Source organism: Citrus sinensis, chromosome 9, assembly GCF_022201045.2.
Source record: "Citrus sinensis cultivar Valencia sweet orange chromosome 9, DVS_A1.0, whole genome shotgun sequence".
NCBI lineage: Eukaryota > Viridiplantae > Streptophyta > Magnoliopsida > Sapindales > Rutaceae > Citrus > Citrus sinensis.
The window spans coordinates 26,323,922-26,342,080 of record NC_068564.1 but is presented as its reverse complement, the minus strand read 5'-3'; the positions used below and the strand labels follow the sequence as shown (position 1 = coordinate 26,342,080).

The 18,159-nt window shown below is 32.4% G+C and overlaps 2 protein-coding genes across 3 annotated transcripts; one reads left to right on the top strand and one right to left on the bottom strand.

Moving 5' to 3' along the window:
* Nucleotides 1-6,219: 6,219 nt before the first annotated feature.
* On the top strand, nt 6,220-13,654 carry LOC102609838 (rab GTPase-activating protein 22-like). 2 transcript variants are annotated; one of them, XM_025093754.2, is made up of 12 exons: nt 6,220-6,690; nt 7,322-7,417; nt 7,905-8,008; nt 8,690-8,829; nt 8,915-9,013; nt 9,580-9,702; nt 9,801-9,889; nt 10,905-10,979; nt 11,548-11,679; nt 12,366-12,629; nt 13,039-13,122; nt 13,314-13,654. In XM_025093754.2, the coding sequence occupies exons 1-12, from the start codon at nt 6,601-6,603 to the stop codon at nt 13,326-13,328; spliced, it is 1,311 nt and encodes a 436-aa protein (XP_024949522.1). In that variant the 5' UTR covers nt 6,220-6,600; the 3' UTR covers nt 13,329-13,654. The 2 variants fall into 2 exon arrangements, with proteins under 2 accessions (XP_024949522.1, XP_006493932.1); XM_006493869.4 differs by having other exon boundaries at nt 6,222-6,690; nt 10,905-11,010; nt 11,582-11,679.
* A 160-nt stretch (nt 13,655-13,814) lies between these two features.
* Nucleotides 13,815-16,888, bottom strand: LOC102609377 (receptor-like protein EIX2). The gene has a single exon (XM_052433508.1). The coding sequence runs from the start codon at nt 16,873-16,875 to the stop codon at nt 13,891-13,893; it is 2,985 nt and encodes a 994-aa protein (XP_052289468.1). The 5' UTR covers nt 16,876-16,888; the 3' UTR covers nt 13,815-13,890.
* Between the last annotated feature and the right edge of the window lie 1,271 nt (nt 16,889-18,159).

Sequence of the window (18,159 nt, the reverse complement as noted above, 5' to 3'; positions counted from 1 at the left end):
TTTTTCTGTGTGTTGGGTATTGTGGATCTATACTTTGCTTCACAACCATTAAGAATATTCATGTCTTGTGCTAAAGGGTTAACGATTATTATGATCCTATAAAGGTTGACATTAACCTTAGTTCACACATATGGCAGAGCCCCCCTTTCAAATTTTAGACAAGGATTATTATTTAATAATTTGTTGGAGACGCTTGATGTATAAAACAGATTTCCATTTTGTTTAATTTAACACTTAATTATAAAAAAGACAATGTACTAAACCATATCAGTGAGGCTCTTTAAATTTTAAAAATTATTTTGAACACTTTATTCTAAATATCCATCAATTAAATTTAAAAAATTAAATTTTACTTTGTACACTTTTAAATGCCAAAACAGTCCTTATCCTATATATATTTAATAAAATCTCAACCCACAAAAAGTAACTATTTAAATTAATTATCTTTATCTACTTTGCATTACTCACCAAAACTAAAATAAAATAAAAATAAAAGAATAAGAATAAAATGTTATCAATTTTTTTTTAAATGTTCAAGTACTTATTATTAGTTATCCACATTCAACAAATTCACATAAGGTTTTAATTCATTTTCTTGAACTGAAAAAGAAAAAAACTTCAAACTCATTTTTCATAATGTGGGACACAGACAAGTTTATTTATTTTTTTGAAACATTGCCAAAAATATTTTGCCCCGAACATTTCTTTCGCTTTATATTGAACAATAAAATAAAATAAAATAATTGTAGTTAAAATCTCCCAAAGTATGGATTTGGCCTTTTGTAAGTATTTGCTCAACTTATTATTGTTAAGATTCTGAAAAAAAAAATCCCATTAAAAAAAAAGATGCTGAAAATAAATTTGTAGTAGGAGAGTCATAAATTAAATAAGCGTGCTAATTATTTGTATTTACTCAATATATATTATCCTCAATAGTAAATTATATCATGAGTATTTTTGTAATAATTATTTTATTAAATTTAGATTGTTAAAGTAATTTTAAGAATGCAAATAGTCTCACCCAAAACATATTTGCTTGTTGTTCAAAGCGAGAAATAAATGCTTCAATATTGCTAATTATTAATTATCAAAATAAAGGAAATACAATCTATATGGGAAGGAATAAGATCCTCTCGTTATCAAATATATATTATACTTTTAAAGATTTTCTACCATATGTATTTTTATAGTAGTATAGAGGTGGATTCACTATAGGACCACTGGGGGCTCAAGCCCCCACTGGAAAAAATAAAATCTCTATTTTATAAAGAAAAAGTCACATATTTCTAAATAGTCTTGTCAAATTATTAGATAGTCTCATCCTTTAAAATTTAAACTATTATTTTATTAATTACAAAAGTTATACTTTGACTTAAAAATCAAAGCTCACAGTTCAAAATATTTATAATTCCTAATTATAAAATTGTGGGTGCCACATTTCAACTAGAGATTGTGTTAAATCAAAAGAATTATATTCAAGTTTTCAGTTTTTATCTTACTATTATTTAATTTAGCTCTCAGTAAATTATTTTTCTACATCTGCCACTGTAGTGTATGGGTAAGATTCTTTATTTTTTTATTTATTAACTACTAATTAACAGTTAAATAATTTACTCTAACACATAATCATATTCGGAAAGAATCCGAATTAGGTACCGAATTAAGAAATGCTTATTATGCTCAACTTCAAAGTTCCCATATTTGTATAGAAATCAAATCTGATATTATTTCTCTGGAGCCCATACAAGAAACCCCTCAAATCTAATAATTCATGGCCCCAATGTGCAACCACATTAGCACTTTTTGTTCCCGGCCCAAAAACAAATAAAACAGCTAATAGATATGACAACTAACTAAAGCCATAATTGCACCCACTAATTAACGTGACAACTAAAATCATGGTTCGATGTTTGAAAATAAATTTCAAAAAATCTTTACCATCTATTAAATTTAAAAAATTAATTTTTTACTTTGTACATTCATTAAATAATAAAAATATCCTCACTTAAACTTTTTAAATTGATAATCTTTTTTTTTTTTATTGTATACACCTATAAAACTATTCGACACAACCAAACAAAAATTCTTTAAAAATTTTAAATGCATATTTGCAACAGTAGAATCATGCCAAAGTATAAATATACTTTACTAGTTACTAAGTTTTCAAAAATGCATTTTAACTCCTATCAAATTTTAAGTTCTTCTTTTTAATTTTATAATAGATTCATCTATTTAACTAACACCCAGGGGTTCTTTTCACCCAAAAAAAAAAAAAAGGAAAGAAAGAAAGGAATAAGGACATGGAAAAGGATTTTGCTGTGGGATAATAATATTATTAGCAATATATATGTATAACAGGTGAAGACTAATCAAATATCGCATAGAAATTTAGATGTTTAAGCATTAATTTTTCTCTCAATTTGCAGAATAACATAATAAATATTAATTGTCAGTGGATTGGTTTTTTCAAAAAAAAAAAAAAGTGAATGGATTGTATAGTACATTAATAATTAGATGAGTGTTTAGAGTAATTAGATTATATTGACTCATAATATGTCCTTAATAATTATTCACCAGGGGCTGCTCAACTAGGCAAATTGTTTCATGATCTTTTAATTTAATTGAAGCTTATTCAATTACTAATTCTTTACTCAAGTTCCCATCTTTATTACTTGTGATAAACTCATCAAGAACTACTTTTTGAAATTGAACTAACTTCTCTATAATTATATATATATATACTTTTTTTAATATTGCTGAACATTTATTTTCTAATAGATTTTTTTTTTCAAAACAAGCATACAATTATTCAAGAAAAATAGAATCAAAAGCCTACAAAAACAAGAATATTTTCAAAAAGAATACAAAAAATAAATGACACAAGTAATTAAGAGGAGCATCGAAAGATAAAACATGAAAGTTTGAGATGCTATGAAATTACAAATTAATTTTGATTATATGATTTATGAGCCTTTGAGCAATTACTATTAACTATGAAAATAGGAAAAACCGTTGATTTTTCTTTTTTTCCCCTCCTTAAGTAATGCACTTCATCTCCTATTTTAGGAGGAAAATATTCTAATGGATGAGGTAATAAACATAAGCTTTTAATGGGAGAGACTTTGTAGGGGTTTTGATGGTTTTTTTAGGAAAAGATAATTATAAAACAACAATAAATTCAAAATTGATATATATATTTATAATTGAGTTAGCTATAATATACAAATTTTTATTTTTTTAAGAATAAAATAATATGTTCAACAAAAATTTAAAGCCTTAATATATAATGGATCCTAACTCCTAAGCAATCACTTAGGTTATTTAAGGGAAGAACTGTTCTTATAATTCACATCAAATGTATTTTTAATAATAAATAAACTTTTTTAAAATAAGAGTGCGTAAAATAATTTTTTTAAGTGTAAATAACCCGTCCCTATATGTATATATATATATTTGTAGAGATCTACTCAATACTGATATTGTTTTACGGTTTCTGTGGACATAGAGCATTAAATGAGTGGACCCCGAGTGGCATAGTTTGGTGTTTAATAGTTGCTTTTGAGTTTTGACTATTCTTCCCCTTGGCGACATACAAGTCCTTGTGCAATTAATCAACTCCTATACAAGATTGGCCACCAATCAAAATGAGTGGGGGTTTGATATTCAATGTGCTTGATTCTTCTTGCCAGATTAAATCATTTTTATTGTAGAAAAAAGGGAAATTAATCCCAACATGTTAATTTTGACCATCCCTATTAGCTAGTGACATAAGAATGATATGATATTCACTATTCTACACTTCTTTTAATCACAATCTAGTTAGAGTTTTTGTAAGAATATGCTAAATGATCCAAATAGATATACAACTTTTTTAATTACATTTACAAATATATTATAATTACAATAAATTAAAATTTTTCGAGACCCTCACGTCGAAGTCTAGCATACCTTATCTAAATAGTTGAGCCCATTTACTCGTATCTCTCGATAAAATTTGTGTAAATGTATGATTATGCTTCGAGTGTTTATCACAGAATAGATTAATTTTTTCGAAGCACTCACTTTATATCTCCAACAACCATATGCAAGTTGAATTCTACAAATTTAAAATTGCCATATCCTCCTTGGGAAGGAAGTTGAATGAAACATTGAACAATTCAAAACAACCAAAAAAAAAAAAAAAGGAATTGAAGAGCCGCAGATTTTATAGCAAATGGAGGCATGTTGGACTGATTCATGGGATTATTGAGGAGGTCAAATGTTTAAGCAGACCACAATTCACAGGTATCCCGTTTTAGAAAGGCTTTTTGCACCAACCCATTGCCAAGATAAAGATTGAAAAAGTAGAGAACAGGTTGTGTGATCACGAGCTCTTTCCGATCCCATAACTTTCAGTGAGGATTCTTAATTCACCATTAGTTAAAAAGTTAAACCCGATAATTACTTGCAAAATATAATATAACAGATTAAAAAAAACAAATAAAAATTATCCCAAAAAAATTACATGCTTGAAGTAAACTGTAAATAGATACAGAATATTGCAAATGCATAGAGACAATCCGGATTCGTTCGTATATTATGCGCCAGTTTTTCTTTTTTACGAAATTTAAAAAGAATTTCTTCATTCACTTCAGAATTCCTCAACAAATTTTCCTTTATATATATATATGAAAAATAAAATTTTGCTGTAATTAACTGAAAATACCGGTGAGATATGCAGAGATCATTTAAGTTAGGATATTAAATGAACTGGAGAGAGAGAATTTATCCTGAGAGCAAAGACAGAAAGGAGAAGTGTAATTTTTCAATTGTAAGAAACTAGAGAGTTATTTACAATAGGCTCCTTGATTTTATGGTTTATAATTATCCTGAGACACATCCTTACAATTGTGCAATATCTACTGTCATATTGACACAGTCTATCTAATGATGTCAAATACTACTGCAGGGTTTCGGTACCCAGAACTAGATGCACAAATGTCTGTGTGCTTGTTTTAGTGCTACACTGGTAAAAATAAAAAATAAAATCTATTTATATTTACAGATGGGAAAAGGGATACTGATACCCCTTTTCTTTAGTTTAAAGAAATGATCACGAAAATTCTGTAATTTTAGAAATAATTAAATATACCCTATTATAAAATATACAAGTTCTTTTTTTAGCATTTTAAAATGGTTATATAAACTCTTTTTAAAACATATAAACTATCCTTTGTGTTTATATATAATCACATATGTACGTAGTCTCTAAGGTTTGTCTAAAAAAGAGTTTGTGTGTCCCAAATAATTTAGTGTGATTATATCCAAAAACATGACATTTTTATGATCATTTTCTCAAATTAAGGGAGTGTTGGTGTCTTTTTTCCTAATTGAAATCATATGTTATGTGATTTTAAAATATAATGTTTTATGTCATATTTGTATTCGAAACCTTTAAAAGAATGGGACATATGGTAACAATGTTATATTTATACATTAGTTTAAATAAATAGTATTTGTGCAATAGATTGTAATAAACATTACTCATGAAATTTAAACTATCACTTTCTACTAACTAGTGAGATTTTTTTTTTTTTTGAAAGTATAGGAATAGAAAACCTCATCCACTAAACATCAACCATTGCTTTTATTATTATTATTACTTTGTTGTATCTATATAAAACTTATTTAAACAATAATAACATGACTTATTTATAACAAACTAAACTTACTCCCTTAAGTAAACTTAAATAAAAATAGTAAATTACAATATCAAAGTACTAAGAAAATGCTAAATATGACTTTGATAAAAATGACAGGTGTGTGCATATATATATATATATATATATATATATGTATTAAACCATATTTTGTTGTACATTAACAACTTATTTAAATTGATCTCTTACATTCATTGCTAAACATACTAATCTTGAAAGAGGTGATTTTAATTTGAGGATACGAATGAGTGGGTTATGCATTAATTAAGAAAGGAATATAAGAAATTAATGCTTCCGAGCCCGTATAAGAAATTAATTACCACCTCTAACTATATCTAATCAGTACAGGAATATAGTTACAACTTACAAAAGCGGATGATCTCTCATAACCACCCGTTAGCAAAACATAATATAGCAGGGACCTGAATGTAAAATGAGTCGTAAATTTTACCCTTATTTATGATTTTGGCAAACATCGGGGATACGACTGGTGGCAGAGAAAGGGAGAAACAACCAGGAACGTTAAAAAAACATTAACGCATTGACCGGCCTGCGGTTGTGTTGTGAGATGGCTTTGAGACAGACAGACAAGTTTTACACATCCGCCATAACCAGCACCATCAACAACACCAACTAAGCCTTTAATAATAAAAAAGAAAAAAAGAAAAAAATTAATGAGAAATACATTGTTTATGTCATTTCTTTAGCTTTGATCAATTCTTGGTTTCTGCCAGCACCTCAACTGGGTCCCCCATATTTGGCATCTCTGAATTTTTCTCTCAAAAGGGTATCTGAAAACATAATTTGATTGATCTTTAGTCGTGGGGATCTGGGTTGAAGGTTCCGGTTTTGCTTTCTGAAAACAGTTTTTTGGATATTGGTTATCTATTTTTCATCATAAATGTGGGGGGCGCCGGCTGAACCTGCTGATTCTTACTACGAGGTCAGGCCTGAGTGCACTGATGTGCCCAAAACTAGATTCAAAATCAAGGTTTGTGCTTTCCTGCTTGTTTATGCTGAAGTTTCAATTTTTTGTTCTTTCCCTTATATTTTCTGGGTTGCAGCAGTTGTTGTTTTGTGAATTATGGAAATGTTGCATTATTTGTTCAGCATGATAGGCTGATTTATGAATTTTAAAAATTTTATTGGTATCATTTAAATGTGATGCCGAATGCGTGTGTTAATGTTGGATTTCGATTATGTTATGAGAAATGTATCATACATATTGGCCTTCGGGAAGTAAGGAATTTGAGCAATATTGAGTTTAATTGGGTTGTAAATTTATGAATTTTGATGATGATATTAAAGGTTTTTTAACCAAAACAAAGATCTTGAGCACATGTTTTTGTACACATTTCTAACACTGTAGTTAAGTTTGTAAGATGATAACCTTAGGCCAGGTATAACAAATTTTTTGAAATTTTAAACCTTCACCAATTTCATTTTCAACCCAAAATTTTGATCAATAAAGATAATTTATTTCAATAGCTGTGCATTATTATTTATGAGAATTTACTTGCTCACCATGATAGAAAGCATCAGTTTGGTTTTGATTTGATTATCCTTAAATGTACGGCTTTGTTTGAAATTACTAAAGCTTTCAGTTTTATTGGCTAATGCAGCCTGGGAAAACGCTAAGTGCTAGGAAATGGCAGGCTGCGTTTACTCCAGAAGGACAGCTGGATATAGGAAAGACTCTAAGTCGAATCCATCGTGGGGTAAGTTCATCTTTGTTGTTTAAAAGTTGCTACAAGCTGAGGTTGGACATATTCTGCATGGTAGAATATTAGAAGTTATGCCCAAGTTTGAGCATGCTTAAAGTTATTTGCTTTTGCTTAGAATTACTTTGTATGATTGTTTGGAATGAACTTAGATTTATTTGATAAGTTTGAAATAGATTTGGTGAATCACTTAATGCACCTCAATCATAATGATTGTAACATTGCTTTGTGAATTTTTATCCCTTTTGCCATCAGGAGTCTCACTGCAGTCACTTTTATGGTTGCTGCCCCATTATATTATCTTTTCTTTTTTAGCAAGGTTACATAAGTTTGCAATTGGCAGAATTTGCTATATTCATCCCTTTTTTTAAATTTTCCATAATTTTCTTTGCTCTCATTTACTATTGCCTTTTCCCATTAAATTGTTTTCTGATCAATTTGAGAATGCTGATAACTAACATTCTGCATTGTTTTGTCTCCATAGGGCATCCATCCATCAATTAGAGGAGAAGTTTGGGAATTTCTACTTGGTTGTTGTGAGCCTAAGAGTACATTTGATGAACGAGAGGAGATACGGCAACGTCGAAGGTAGTAAATATTTAATATTTTGTACAGATTATAATAATATTAAAAGTTAGTTCATAAATATTTTCTTTGAGATTGTTGGGAACTATAAGTTTGGGAACTATAAGTTTGATCAGTGTCACTGTCAAGATGTGATCCTATTTTAGATTTTTAGATATCAAATAACGTATTGGGCATGCAAAGGGTCAAAACTAATTTTTCATTGGCTTGGCTTCTGGCTTTGACAATAATGTATGTCCGGTTAATATGGTGTGCTCGATCTTTTTGTATTATTTTGATGCGAGTATTTCTTCCGTTGAAAATTTGATTTCATTGTTAACTCACTGAGTTTGTTGGTCACACTAGGAATAAAAATTATTCCTTCATCAAATCCTTAGATGATCTAACGGTCTGTGCTTATTGTTTGTAAATAGCAAGGAATACCCAATTGTTCAGTTTTCAATAAAGTTTTATTTATGCTTGAAATTCAGATGATGAGCTTTGCTTAATGTTTATACACTTTTGCACTTTAAACACATCTGAATTCTTATCATATATTTAGTTTAGTGTGGCATAATTTTATGAGTTCATCAATTAGAAGGTCCATTTCAATAATCTTTTGGGAGCTGAATAACTAAAATCTTTTCTGCAACCTCACCATAAAGTAGGACTTCATTTGCTAACTGTTATTTCTTTTGTCTTCAGGTTGCAATATTCTGCGTGGAAAGAGGAGTGCCATCAAATCTTTCCTGTTGTTGGAAGTGGCAAATTCATCACTGCCCCTGTAGTCACTGAAGATGGTCAACCCATTCAAGACCCTTTAGTACTTCAGGAAACAAATTCAGGCAAGGAATTGACGTTACATTCTAAAGAAAGTGACTACACTGAAATACAGTGATATTTTATATGTTAATGCCATGCATTCTTCAGGTATAAGTGCTTCTAGTTCAAAAATGGTGAAAGAGCTTCTCAGCCATGGTCCTTTGGACAAGAAAGTTATTCAGTGGATGCTAACACTACATCAAATAGGTTGGTGATACCTTTGAATTGCATATGCAGACCCATTTATTTTTTTCCACCCCTCAAATTTGCTCCTTTCCTTCTGTCAATTCTCTGTTTCTTATTTTGACTTTAGATTAATATAGCATGTGAAGGATTTGAAATACCCATTATTTCAGCTTCTACCGATTGGCAATAAATGATGAGAATTACCATTTCATGATTGAACTTTTTATACATGCATGATGGTCTTGAGATTGTGGTTTGAATGACTCTTTCACATTTCGAATGAGCATTCCATCTCAAATATCTTATTCCAGCATGATTTTTGAATTCTGGTTTACATTAATGTCCTTCAAGAAGAAAATGGATAGAGATAGAAATCTCTTTTGTAAGTTGTACTAACTTATTATTCCTCTTTTCTATAGTTGAACTTGTTATTCCTTTTTCCTATGGTTGGTGATTCTTTTACTCATGTTAACCATCAAAAGTAAATCTAAATATTTCTTCCCTATTTTTTGTTTATCTTTTTTTTTTTTAATTTTGTTACTAGTTATTATTTCTGACTCATTCTACTTGGATGCTGTTTATGCTAGGTCTTGATGTGATTCGCACTGACAGGACATTGGTGTTTTATGAGAAGCAAGAAAACTTGTCGAAACTTTGGGATATTCTAGCTGTTTATGCCTGGGTAGATAGAGATGTTGGCTATTGTCAAGGTGAGTAATTAAACAAAATTCCTTTATTGTTGGGGCCCCACTATCACGTGCATTAAAGTGCTAACTCTGCAGTTGAACTTTGTCATTGTGATGAACAGGAATGAGTGATCTTTGTTCCCCCATGATAATTCTGCTTGAAAATGAAGCTGATGCATTTTGGTGCTTCGAACGTTTGATGCGCAGATTGGTATATATTATTTATTGCATTTTCCATGGAATTCATTGTGTGGCGCAATATTGCATTTTGATTTGGTGTGTAGAATTTTGTTTTATTAAGAGCTACCAACAAGTTAACTTCTTGCTTAACAATATGACATTCTTCATTTATTAATGTTTTAACAATTGAGGATAAGATAAATTCCATTGCATTGGTAAAATATTTATTTTCATCTCTCTTGAAGTCTCTTTAGGATTCCCTGTCAATAATAGGAACAATGCAAAATATAGCAAGTGCTTTTATTCATTTTAGCCTTTTCCAGCACCTTTCACCTGGAAATTCTTTCCATTTCCATGGCTGCAGAGTTTATGTAGTTTCCCCTTTTGCGATATATAGTTTATTTGAAATTGTAACTAATGAATTCCCATCAATTTCTTTCATTTGTTTGCTTTCATCAATTGATTTCTTGTTCTATGCTTCATATGTTGTTTCTTCTTTTCTCTGATTCTACGTAGCATGTTTTCAATCGGTCTCCATTATACCCAGGGAAATCATATTCTGTCCACCCTTGTGAACTGTTGCACATCATAATTTGCAAGCTTTGTGATACTTGGTGGTGGTTTTACAAATTGTCTTTATCCATGTTCTGGAAACTATGCGTTGGCTCTCAATGCTTGCTCGATATTGGTCTTCCTGATTCATCCTTAGTCAAAGTAAATTTGATCCTTCCCTTTTTGTAAAGCCACAAGAGGGAAATGTTCTCTTTTTCTTTAATGAAACAGGAAAATGTGTCAGAATTATCTAAGAAGCATGTTCCTCTAAGTGTCAGATCTCTGTTCTTGAACAACTAGTCTACATGCATAGGAGGGCTTAGGAGGTTTTAATTTTTATTTTCTTTTCGGTGTTGGGAATTAAATGAACCGCGTCTCCATATGATAATTTAGATATATTGCTTTTTGTTCTGGTGGCTGTTGTCTTATACTTCTTTTTTTGCAACTCAATATCCAGATTCTTACTCATATTGTTCTTATTTGAAATTCTGAAGCGAGGAAATTTCAGATGCACTGAGAGCTCTGTTGGGGTGGAGGCACAACTTAGTAATTTGGCTTCAATTACTCAGGTTATCGATCCAAAACTTCATCAACATTTAGGTATGATCTAGAATTTACGTTTTTGCTTGTAATTTTGGGTAATAATATACAGCAAAAATGTCTCAAATAAATCTCGCATCTCAGTCAGTGTAAGCCAGTTTACACTTATTCATTAGCAACTCACAAATCTTTGCTTTGTCATTTTAACAAGAAGCTGACAATGAAAGTATGTAGGCTCAGTCCTGTGTGCTACTGGGTAGAAAGCCCAAAAATAACTCTTTAAAATGTTTGTTGGCAAAGGCTTTATGTTTTCTGATTCAAAACATGGGAATTATGTTTGCTTTCTTTTATCCAAAACAATTTTTTGTGCTCCCACACAAAGCAATCCAAACTGTGATGTTTTGTCAAACCAACTCATTTGAATTTTCTTTCTTGAACTTGTGCAGATGCAATCTGTAGGTATTTAGGATTTGTTAATGGTTTAAAAATTCTTTTATTCATGCATAGTAATATTACATGATATTTTAACTGTCTGTGTTTTTCTTCTGATACTGCATTACACAACTTTCTTCTGCATCTCTGCCTTTTATGTGCCAGAAAGAAACAAGAAATTATGTTTTATTGTACACAGAGACACTGGGCGGAGGTGACTATCTCTTTGCGTTCAGAATGCTTATGGTCTTGTTCCGTAGAGAATTTTCATTTTGTGACTCATTATATCTCTGGGAGGTATGGTTTACCTTTTCCAATACCATCTTTTTTCTTTTTTTGACTTTATTGAATTGAGAAAGTTCAGGTGCTTTCTAGACTTCTCAATACCCTTCTTTTAACACCTTAAATGTGAATTCCAATTTTCAAAAAATTCAGTGATAAGTTTTTCAGTTTTTCTTCCCTTTTTGTTATTTCTGATTCAAGTAATTAAAAATTGGAAAAAAGAAGAATAGTTCTAGTACAATTAATTTTATAGCATGAATGAGGTTTGTACCTAGGGGTCTATACCATAGTTTTCCCTACATGATTCATATCCCAGGACTTGGATTACAATCCCTTCCATGACTATTAAACAAATGAAACGAAAGGCCTATGGCGGTAAGTTTCTCAAGTGCGCAGAGGAAAAATAATGGATCGTGCTAATATCTAATCAAGTTGCTCACTTATGTGGCTGAAGAATGGCCAGTCAGTATGATTTGCATTTGATGCCCTCCCAACACAGGGTAACTAAGGAATCTATGTGGATGTGGAGATGTATAATGGGTTGAATAGAAACTCTACATGCTTAGTTTTGTTTTATGCTTTTCTCTGAACTTGCATTCTTAGTTTAATGCTTTTTTGTTATGCTTCTCTTTTCCTCCATGCGAAGGTGAATTTTGATTATCATAATTGCTGTTTTCTGTGGTTGTTTCAACTTTTAACAGATGATGTGGGCCCTAGAATATGATCCCCACTTGTTCTATCTGTATGAAGAAGCTGAATCAGCTGCTAGTACTAAATCTGAGGGATCTAAAGCAAAAGCAAAATCAATTCGTCAGTGTGGGAAGTATGAGAGAGAAAATATGAAAAATGGAGCAAAGACTTCAGAAGCTCCCCTTCCCATTTCTGTGTTTCTTGTTGCCAGTGTCTTAAAAGATAAGAGCTCAAAGCTGCTGCAAGAAGCTCGCGGCCTGGACGATGTTGTTAAGGTCAGCTTGATCAGTCATCAACTTACGTACTTAATAAACGTTCAATCCACATTTGTGGACTATTAAGAGTCAAGTAGAGAACACAATAAACGCATATAAGAAAAAAGAATAGCTTAGAAGTTGTGCATGAAGAGAATTGTTCTTGAACATAACAGAAGTTCTCTTCAAATAAAAGAAAATTTTCTTAATGAAGAGGAGTTACTTTGGGAAATTTTCTTAATGAAGAGAAGTTGTTGGGTGATATAGATGCTGGCAATACCATTAAATGGCATTCACTAGGAAAAAAATCACTGCATTGCCATGAAAGCACCCTGGGAAATTTGATTTGGCTATAGGCCATCCTGTCTTTCATCTCATTCTTTAATTTTTCTTTTCTATTTCCAATTTTGTTTCTTTTTTACCTTTTCAGATATTGAATGACATGACTGGAAATTTGGACGCCAAAAAAGCTTGCATTGGGGCTATGAAACTTCACAAGAAATATTTAAAAAAGGTTTGTTTTTAAATTGAATAGGTTTTAATCTCAACGTTGTATTGAAAACATTCCATAAAATGAAAAATAGAAAGAAATATATGTCAAGATTGCATAATAGAGAATAGTTGAACCTTCTTCTGTTGCTTGTTAATCTAGAAAGCATTTCCATTTCACTCTAAAAGTTTTCCGTTTCCTATTTGTTACTGCAGGCCAAACAGACGTAGCATATTGTGCATAGAATAACTTCTTAGTTAATCGATAAGCGGCTTAAAAATAATGCGACATGATTATAATATACCCTCCAGGAATTTTGGATCAGAGACTGCAGAATGGAATGATTATTCCAGCAAGCAGGGCACCTCGACAAGAACTTGTGCCTGAAATCAATCTCTCATCAACTGTATATGCAAAACTTTTTCTTTTGCCTTTTCTGAAGATCTTAATACGAATCAACATTTTGATAACATCGTTGTGATTTATGAAATCTAAACATCATTGAGCTTGTACGTTGAGTGTACTGTCCATAAAATATATTTCTTCACTTTCCATTTATCGGGAGTAATTTTGTCGAGTTGGAAAGGTCTCTTATATTTCAAATATCATCCGTTTATTTTAAATTTCGCATTAGTTTTCCCTTTCAAGCACAAATAAATAAAAGGCAATTCGTTTATTTCGAGTAATACTTTTTTATTTACACCAAGCCAAAAAAAGAAAAGTAACAACATAAGTAATACTTTATTTCATGAACATAGTGCATTGAGCAACATACTCCAAAACAAAGAAAATCTAGCAACATTTTCTTACAACAGAAGCAAGATTATTTCTCTCCCCAAGGCGATCCAGGAAATGACAGTATTTGTGCCTCCATCTTCTATTGAAAATCAAAGGGCCTATAAAACACCAGAATCCCACCACAAATCCAAGTGCCGTGCTTACATACAACCAGTAGTCCACTCCATCTTCGTCTTCATCTCCATTTTCATCTTCTGGAATTGGAACATTCTCATTACAATTCTTAGGGAGTGGAGCTCCACAGAGATCATTGCCGGCGAAGCTAGATGCATTGAAGCTTTGCAGTTGAGTACTTAAAGGAATTTTCCCAGTCAAGTTGTTATTGGACAAGTTCAAATGATTCAAGAACGTCAAGCTTGACATGCTCTGAGGAATTTCACCTGAAAGTTGGTTTACAGAAAAATCAACAGACTCCAATGCCCTCATGGTACCAATACTTTCAGGAATTCTTCCCGTGAAAGTGTTGAAAGAAAAATTTATTGACTGCAATGCTTTAAGATTTGTCACTTCCGAAAGAATCTCTCCGGAGAAATTATTCCTGGAAATATCTAGAAGACTTACCAAAGGGAGAATCTCACGATACTGAACCACTTCCCCTTTGCTCACAACAAATGCCTCCTCCGTAATTATTACATCTATATCTAGGGGGAAAGGTAGATATTGCACAACAACAGTGCGTGTAAAAGACTTCACTGTCACCATGCCAGTGAGATTGCTAATACATTTTGGTATGCCTCCGGAGAGATTGTTGTCAGCAAGGTCTAAGATCTGTAGGAAAGCGAGATCACATATTGTCTTCGGTAGAGGGCCGTGAAACTGGTTGGAACGAAGGATGAGAACAACCATTCTTGAAAATCCTTCTCCAAACCATGTTGGAATATTGCCAACAAACTCGTTTTCACTAACATCAAGTGACGCTAATGCTGTACAATTTTTAAGAGAAATGGGTATCTTCCCAGAGAGTTTGTTTTTACGAAGGTACAACCAAACAAGTGAAGTTATACTACCCAATGAGTTTGGAAGATTACCAGTAAATTTGTTGTTACTTAGTTTAAGTATCTTCAAATTTTGATAACTCATCCAACAGTCAGGTATTTCTCCTTGTAAAGAATTATCGACCAGCCTAAGACCCTTTAAGCTCTTTGTCTCATTGATTCTGTAACACAAGAAATGAGAAATCGACCCGGAGAACGAGTTATTAGAAAAATCTAAATAAACTAGATTGGATGATATAAGGGGTAATGGACCCGACATATTATTCGAATTCACGCTAAGAAACAAAAGTTGAGAAACCTCGGTTAGATTACTTATCTGCCCGTAAAATTGGTTAAGGCCGAGATCTAAAAACTTTAACTGGGAAGAAGATTTCAAAAATCTAATGGGAAAAATATCTGAAATTCCAGAGTGGAGTAAATTTAAAAACTGTAAATGCTTTTGAGAATGAAGCCATCGAGGAAATTGGGACCCTACGTAACAGTTATGAAATCCTAGTGCAACAAGTTGGAAAGGAGGAATCCAATCATGCTTCACTCGCAACGTCAACTTGTTTCCACCAACCCTGAACCACGACAGTTTTGTCAGATTGGCAAAGTGAATTTCAGAAAGAGTTCCGTTTAACTTATTATCATATATCTGTAGTTCTCTCAAGGTTGAGAGTTGACCCAATGACTCTGGAATAGGACCAACAATAGAATTATTAGCAAGATTGAGAGTGACTAGATTTTTAAATTGGGCAAGATGATCAGTCAAATGACCAGAAATTGAACTACTTCTTAAAACCAAACTCTCTAATCTGTTGGAAACACATCCTGCGAAAATATCTAAAATCTCAGAAATTTCTTGGCCCAAATGGACATCCCGAAGATTGACTGATTTTAAATTACAAAAATTTGCCATGGACCTTGGAATTCTCCCTTGAAGACCAATATTGAATGAGAGATCAATCCAACTGACAGAAGTCAGGTTTCCTAGAGCATCTGAAATTGTACCTTGCAAGCAATTGTTGCGAAGATTAAGGTACTCAAGTGGGCTAAATTTATACAACCAGTCAGGAATTGAAGAGTTGAAGTGGTTGGAATCTAAATCCAGATGCTTAAGGGAAGTCAAGTTTTGAAGCCCCCCAGGGATTGGACCTTGAAGATTATTAAAACCTAGATCAAGGAAGAATAAACGACTGAGACCAAAAACCCAACTAGGAATGAACGAGTTATCCAATTGGTTGTTGGAAAGGTCAAGGACTGTGAGAGATGAAAAATTTGCAGTGGCTAATGTAGGGAAGTGATGGAGGCTGCAATTTGACAATCTTAATTGTAGCAAAGAAGGGAGTGTGTTTGTTGCCATCAGCCAATCAGAGGCTTTGCTGAGATTCACAGAACGCAAATCAAGGTGTTCCAAGAAAGAAAGGCCAGAGAGCCACCAAACATTATCAACATATAAATAATTCGAACTGAGGTCAAGAAACTGTAGATTGGAGAGATTTCCAAGTTGGGGAGGTATCATTCCTACAAATTGAGTGTCTGAGAGATTGAGATACCTTAGGTTCCGCATAGAACCAATAAATCTAGGAATTTGAACCCCTTGAAAATCATTAGAGCTCAAGTCCAGGTAACTCAAATGCTTTAAATCAAGCAAAGCAGGATTTACCTTACCAACCAGCATTGATCTTGGATTAGAAGTGGAAGGATTTCGAAGATTAAGCTCAAGGATGTGGCCTGTCACGTTGCCACAGGCAACGCCAGCCCATGTACAACAGTCTCCGTCACCAGTCCAAGAAGCAAGCCGATTGGAAGGGTCCTGGAGATTTTGCTTGAACCTTAAAAGTGCTCTTCTCTCAGTTTCAAGGCAACCCACATGATAAGAACTTCCTCTGAAGAAGCTAATACTAATGACAAGTAATTCTAGGAGAAGGCAGGCAAAAACAAGGATACCACTCATGTTTGGTTTGATTGCTATTTGCAGTAGCAAAGGAAATGTGTGCATGAGAAATATGTTATCAACGGCATTGCTATTTATAATGGATTGCGTAATTACTATTTGAATTTACCATGCCAATAGAGTCTTGCAGATCTTTCAGCAATTATTTCAACATCTGTTTGATAGTGGGCCACATAAATATCTTCCGCAAAATTCAATTTTAATGACATCCTACTTTCTGTGGAAATGACTTAATAAAGTAGTCAGTTACGTAAGGGTGGGATAATTTGGATTTTGAACCCGCCAACTTTTTCTCTAAACCTTCTATTTAATATCAATCAACGATTTAACACCTTGTTTCTTCCTTGTATTGTCGCTCGTGCTTTGGAATTAGGGGATTCTGTTTCATGTGAGCCATTACAACCCGTGGGAAGTAATTTGGAGCATTTGAATTTAGGTTATGTTGCTTGGCAGCCGCATGATTTGGACTGGTTCAATCTTAACACTGATTCTTCGATGGTTGTTCAACATGGAATTATGGCTTATGGTGCAGTGGTATGAAATAATAAGGGTTCGGTTATGATGGCCGGGGGTGATGCTGGAGTCTATTTTGATGATGTTAATATTCCTGAGGCAGGAGCCTTACACTTTGGTTTGTGAATTGCGAGTGAGATTGGTTTATCTCTTTTGATAGTAAAGTCGAATTCGTTGCGTATCACCCAATTTGTTTTAGGACATCGAAGTATATGTACTGAGCTCTTTTCAATCGTCACTGAAGTGCAATTGTTGCTATTAATAAAGCAGAATTTCAGGTTATGACATATTTCAAAGACTTGTAATCAACAGCGCATGCGTTGACCAAATTTGTACTTTGTTATTGTGATTTGCTTGTAGAGGTGAAAGAATTTCCACCACATCTAACTTGTTATCTTTGACTTACTATTATCCTGAAATGAAGAGTTTACCTTCAAAAAATGCCATGAAACTGTACAAATCCTTTGGGTTAAATATTTGTTCTTAAACAACAAATCTAAAACGAGCAAAAAATAAATAAATGTAATACAGAGAAAGAAATAGAGTTTGATTTGATAATAAAAACAAAAAAGGATCAGCGGCTAAAAGAATGAAACTAAGATTTTAGGTTGCATAACGTGGTAGTAGAGGGATAAAATACAAATCTTGAAGTAAAGAGAGGAAATGAGTGGAGGATAATTTTAAGATTTTGGAATTTTTAATTTTTAATACTTGATATTTTTTTTCGATGGGTGTAGAGGAGAATTTGGTAAGTTTAAATAGTCCATCCATTAAATAAAAAGGAGAATATATATCTTAAAAAGAAAAAATAAAGAG

Excerpts from the sequence above, each read along its gene's own strand:
- LOC102609377 (XM_052433508.1), bottom strand. The coding sequence starts at position 16,875 with ATGCACACATTTCCTTTGCTACTGCAAATAGCAATCAAACCAAACATG.
- LOC102609838 (XM_025093754.2), top strand. The coding sequence starts at position 6,601 with ATGTGGGGGGCGCCGGCTGAACCTGCTGATTCTTACTACGAGGTCAGG. Across the intron at positions 6,691-7,321 it reads AAACTAGATTCAAAATCAAG|CCTGGGAAAACGCTAAGTGC; the intron begins GTTTGTGCTTTC and ends TGGCTAATGCAG. Across the intron at positions 7,418-7,904 it reads TAAGTCGAATCCATCGTGGG|GGCATCCATCCATCAATTAG; the intron begins GTAAGTTCATCT and ends TTGTCTCCATAG.